Source organism: Sphaeramia orbicularis, chromosome 22 (genome assembly GCF_902148855.1).
Source record: "Sphaeramia orbicularis chromosome 22, fSphaOr1.1, whole genome shotgun sequence".
In the NCBI taxonomy this organism is placed as follows: domain Eukaryota; kingdom Metazoa; phylum Chordata; class Actinopteri; order Kurtiformes; family Apogonidae; genus Sphaeramia; species Sphaeramia orbicularis.
This window is the reverse complement of record NC_043978.1, coordinates 13,424,868-13,430,867: the sequence shown is the minus strand read 5'-3', so window position 1 is coordinate 13,430,867 and position 6,000 is coordinate 13,424,868. Positions and strand designations below refer to the sequence as shown.

General features: G+C 39.5%; 1 protein-coding gene across 1 annotated transcript in view; it reads right to left on the bottom strand.

The window, feature by feature from the left end:
• Positions 1-219: 219 nt before the first annotated feature.
• sgpp1b (sphingosine-1-phosphate phosphatase 1b) overlaps positions 220-6,000 on the bottom strand; it is a 40,215-nt gene continuing 34,434 nt past the window's right edge. The window contains exon 3 of the mRNA XM_030126508.1: positions 220-5,569. Coding sequence (XP_029982368.1) covers positions 5,018-5,569 — 552 coding nt within the window. The 3' untranslated portion in view covers positions 220-5,017. The remainder of the gene's footprint in view (positions 5,570-6,000) is intronic.

The following is a 6,000-nucleotide window of genomic DNA, read 5'->3' as shown; positions in this document are numbered from 1 at the left end:
ATCATTACACTGATATATTTTTCATTTTCTGGCCTGATCTTCATCTATCTCTTTCTGTTGCAAATATCCTCATTGTATGTGAACCATGAGCACCAAATACAACTGAAAGTTCATAAGAAATTCATATTTTTTTTAAGTTTAACAGAAGTTTTCAGTTTGGAGCATTGAATTCAATTCATGTTTTGTGCAGAAACAAGAGTCGACAGAGGATGTTTTACTCAATCATTTTATTTCAGTTAATTTCACACAAGAAATCACATGAAATACTGAATTGTAGATCAAATCCAACAGATATCTGCAGATAGATATATAAAAAAAATACTGTGAGACCGCATAAAGGTTCTGTAAAGTCCACATCAGTCTGAGCCACTGGAACTGGATTGAGATTAAAACACGAAGGTTAAAATCCACAATGAAAACAGTAGAAAATGGTCAAAACTGGGGCATTTTTCTTCACAATACAAGCAAATAAAGGGAGATTTCTTTATATATTTTTTTCATGCAAAGTCTCTAAAGGGAAACTGACCAAATATATTCAGATATTTTCTAGATTAATTAACAATTAAACAACTCAAATTGTAACTACAGTGACTCACTCGATCCTAATTAAAAAAAAAAAAAAGTCTATTGATAATCAGCCAGGAAACATTTCATTTTCTCTCCTTGACAGGAAAATATTATTTAGCAACAAAGTGCAAAAGGCAACGTGACAGATAGAAATGATAAAACTAGCACTTTGTTTTTGATGCTGCATTTATTCTGGGTTCATGTGCAGGTTCGAGCCGTAGAAAAGGTAAAAATGGGGAAAAGACCAAATAAGAAAGGGTCAAAAAATATCGATCAGTTGTGAAAATAACTGATTATTTTATCGATCGAGCGGTTCCACGGATCCACTCGACGTCTCCTGAACGACAGTAGAGGCACTAGAGGGCGACAGAGAGCAGAGCTACAGACGCTCAGCATTTGGTCGCGATACGATGAAATTATCGAAAAGTCTGATGTTTCACAAAGATAAAAGACACATAATGGTTTTACACAGAGCTGAGCCTCAGCAGACGATGGGTTAAATATTTACCATCGTGAGCTGCAACAACTAATATGGGATTAAAAGCAGAAACAAAAACATCTGGACAAATGAGAAATAATACAGCTTCCAAATAAGTTTAGATGCTTTTGTTTTGATAGTAGATAAATATACTCAATTTATTAGTGTGAATAATAATCTCTAGATATAAAATAAATTAGAACAAATGTATAAAAATTACCAACATTGCAGCTTTAATCTCTATAAATTCTAACCAATTGAACAGAAACCAATTGTGTAACTCCCAGAATCATTGCATTTTCTGTAATAATAATCTCTGTGTTGTTGTAAATATTCCAATTATATGAAATTTAAAGGTTTATTTAAAGCAAAAACAAATCATCTTTATCAAACGGTAACAATTTGGTACAGATTTGATGTGCCGAAGTTAATAGTGACTTCATAAAAACTGAACAATTTAACTTAGATATTAGATGTTAAGGTATTATTTATTTCACCAATGACTGAGAACTTAAATATTTCTCATTTAAAAAAAAAAAATGCAGAAATGGAACAAACTATTGCATTAGAGAAGCAGATGTTTGCCATTACTGGAAAAATAAGAAAAAAAAAACAGTCACTAAAAGAATTAAGTCATGAGAGAGTTGGTGATTCTTCATAAGTGGTTGTTAATTGGATGTTGTTTGGCGTCAGCTCTGCTAAACTTTAACTATAAAACCACAGGTGAAGGTTTTTCATGCAGATTAACGTGGTTTTGTGCAAACTGTCCATTAACAGAAACACACTGATCAACACGTCGTAAGGATTCATCTGGTTTATCTCATTTCAGTCGGTGACTCCAATTTGCTCTGATATTTAGGATTAAAACTGAAACTATTCCAGGATTTGGATTCAGTGAAATCACAGCAGGTGTTTCAGACTCACAATGTGTCTGGTCAAGAAATTAATGTGTCAATAAACTGATGGAACAGAAGAAATTGCATTGATTTTCACCACTATTGAGACATTTTGTTCTGTTTTTCTTCCATAATGGAGTTTTTTTTGAGTAATATCCACCTCTAATTGTGTAATATTGAACCAAGATTCAGATCATCATATTCTCTGAAATTGGATCCTGTGGGGGACATCAAAAGGGGTGGGGCTTAACCACTTTGCATCATATTAAAACATGTATTTTTATCTGTGCATTTTCTTCATTAAGCCCAGTTGGTTTTCACATAACGGTCCCATTAATAAATTATCTGGCGAGTGTCATTTCTTATGGATCCCTGAGTAAAACCGTAAAGAGACACACCTGCTGTGACATCACCAAATGGGGCGTGGCTTCATGAGACAACTGTTTGGACTTCTTGCACAAACCCAGAAAAACCACAGAAGTTCTTTTTTTTCACAGGAAACCACATTTAGACAGAAACGCTACAACAAACAGAAAAAAGGTTTGTGCACGAGGCAAGGCCACAGGAAGTGAAACGAACCAGGCAGGACGGACGCTGTGACACGTGAAAACTGACCAATCATGGGGGTCGACAGGCCTTAACCTGTGAACCTTAAATTCTCTTTTCTTTACTCTTAAAATCACTGTAAATCTAATACCTGATAATTTGTGCATTTACTGATACTGACTCATCACAGTTGATTTATTCCCTTATTTTTCTGTTTAATTCAGTCTTAAACTCTTCCTAGTTGAGGTCATGAATGCGTCTGCCATCAGCGCGTCAGGTAAGTCTTTCCGTCCTGCCTGGCTCGAGGGGAGCACAGTGCATTCTGGGAACAGTGCATTCATATCAGGACAGTGCCGTTTACAACAAGAAACACAACATACAAGTCACGGCTTCCTGCTCAAACTGAATTAAGACTCAATTCATTCCCTTCGGTTTCAAGGGATAAAATGTCACCAGCAGAGGGCGCCACATCTGCAGCTCTGAGCCCTCGGGCAAGGCATCGAGAAAAGGCAGTGAAACATCAGGCCTCGGCCCAGATGTTCAGATATTATTGCTCCAAAATAAACAGTGAAATGTGACAAAAACAGACATTGGACTCATTCTTAGACCTGAATCTGGAAAAAGTCCGATCCACAAGAGGCTGAACATCCTGGGTCACATTACGTTTTTGATGTTTTTGTGTCAAAAAAAGACAGAAAGACTTAAATCTTCACACTAGTTCGGGTTGCTACTTTTTTCTGGGGATTGTGATTTGATATGATTCATGTCAACAATACTGCAGTTACAAATCCTTTCCAAAACAGTTCATTTCCTTACAGCAAAATGTTTTAAGACAGTATCGTTGTTGTCTGAAACTCTTCTCCAGGTCTTGATAAAACCACAATGTCAAATATTGTCAATTTAGTCCAAACACCAGCTACAGACACTGTTTAAAGTCATCTAATCACCACCAAAACCTTTGTATAGCTCACAGGGTTGCAGAAGGTTGAATTCAATACACACAAAGGGATTTACAGCCTTTTCAGCCCTAGTTTAGATTCACAAAGTGTCTAATTCACAGAAATTAACCGTACAATGTCCTGCTCAGTTCATGTACGGGTTAAAACTCCTGATGTCAAATTCACACTTTTAGTATAAAGTAGCTTTTCTTTTATACTTTTCATTGACTGAGCAAAAAAAGCTTCAGTAAAATAAACCCGGCTGCACAAACTATTCATTGGGGTTGACTTTTAAAACCTGAAACTGAAAACTAGACGCTGTGTTCTCTACGACACAGAACTGGGTCACTTTAGTGAATACAAAGTGACAAACCTGAACAACTGTATTTCAAGAAAAATGCCATCAAATCTTGGAATTTTCTGACTTTCTCTATTTCTGTTCAACACACATCCACCTCTAATCTCTACGATCTTATCATTCTTGACATTATCAGGTCATTGTTGACATGTCAGGTCCCAACACTGAAGAATAGAATTAACGTCCACGTTCCTCCTCCCCGACAAAAGGAGATAAAACAGAGGAAGTGGATGCATCTCTACGTTATCGCACAGGAAGTGGTTTTACAGTGTTAAAATAACCCGAGGAACCTTCACGACCTTATAGAGGAAAACTAAAATAAAACATCTCTGTATGTTCCCAAATAAAGTGACGTTTCCTTCCGTTCTGGATCTTATGTGCCTTGTCATCACCTCGGATCTGACAATAAAAGAAACATCCAGTGGGTGGAGTCACGGGGTTTAGGAAATAAATGGATCATATTGCTTCTAGATGTGAGACAAATATTAAAAAAAAAAAAAGAAAAAAAGAAATGTCATGTGACTCTTCTGACAGACTTAAACTCTTACTAATAATCCCATAAAGACAAAGACACAGCTTTTCAGTAGACATCAGTGGATAATCAGTCTCTTCAGGCCACTGGAAGCTTTTGTTGTTAACGTGGACGAACCTGGTGAGGAGTGATGGAAATTTACCAGGAAGCACTCGGCCCTCGGGAAACTGAAAACACAGCAGCATCCTGGGAAGAAACCAGACACCGTTTAGTCCAATATTCACAGGGTTTAGTAATAATATGGATCTTATTGCTTCAAGATGTGAAAACAATAAGATGAAGACTGACAATGACAAGAGAAAGAATCACACTGGGTTTGATATAGAAACACAGAACAGGTGACTCTACAGACGGTGATGTTCGACTCTGAGGTTCTTAATAATCTTTATGATAAACCCTTGAAGACTCAGAGGTTTTCAGTGGCGTTTCAGTCTCTTTAAGCCACTGGAAACTGTTTTTTTTTTTTACAGTTTTATGTGGTTGAGGAGTGGTAGACGTCCAGCCATAGCAGAGTCTCTGTTTGATTTGATTTAAATAAACGTAAAGAATGAAACCGAGAGGCGTCGCTTCCATCACACGTTGAGCCCTGATTCACCAGGACCAGAACGCACCAGCATCCGGATCAGATCAGAGTTCAGGTTCCGGCTGCCGGCTCAGGAGGAGCTCAGCGATTGGTGAACGCATAGAGAACCTAACGTCCAATCAGGACAGGTGTACACAGCTGAAGAGGAAGGGGACGAGGAAGAGCACGTTGAAGCCCACTGTCCCGTACACGATGTAGCGGTAAGGAAGCTCCACCTCCATGTGCTGCCGGGCCTTCCTCACATCGTCACTGGGCACGCCGAACACCCAGCACACCAGCGGGATGGTGACGGCCTTCATCAGCGCCCGCGTGCCCATCAGAACCAGCACGCCCAGCACCAGCCGCAGCATGGCCATGCCCACCAGGCCGAGGCTGAGGGACGGGGCGGTAAGGGGCAGCTGGTCCAACGTCGGGTCGGGCAGGAGGCCCAGGTGGTAGTTGACGTGGGAGGCCAGGGCCACGCCGGCGCCGGTGCCCAGGATCTGGGCTGTGTCGCCCCGGGAGGTGCTCCAGGTGTCCAGGGTGAAGGAGAAGAGGCCCAGGCCCAGGTGGAGCGACACAATGATGAGCGGGGCGTAGCGGTACGTCAGGTTGAAGTCATCGATCAGGTCCAGGGCCGGCAGGAAGACAGCCAGGATCATAACGCTGTACAGGACTCCAGCTATCACATCCTGGAACAGAAACAAACATTTACCAAGAGAATCTGCAGGTTTGATGAAGCTGAATTCAAATTTGGATGCAAAAAAGACACTAGAAATCCCCCAAAGATGCACTAAAATAAACAAAAAATATGCTAAAATACACAAAAATATGCTAAAATATAGTAAAATACACAAGTACTACGCTAAAATACAAATACTATTTACACAATCAGGGTATTTGCAGGTTTGATGAAGCTGTATTTCTGACTTTCAGACATTTTTTTCTCTGTCTATGTTCAAATTTCAGTTCTTCCATATTATCATCCATAACATAAACATCAGTCCAACAGGCCTCACAGTTATTTGTGTTGAACCAGTCTGAACCATGTTTCAACCCACTAACGTTCTATTTCCACTAGTCCATGACTAATGTTTGTTCGACTGAAGCTCATACCTGAACC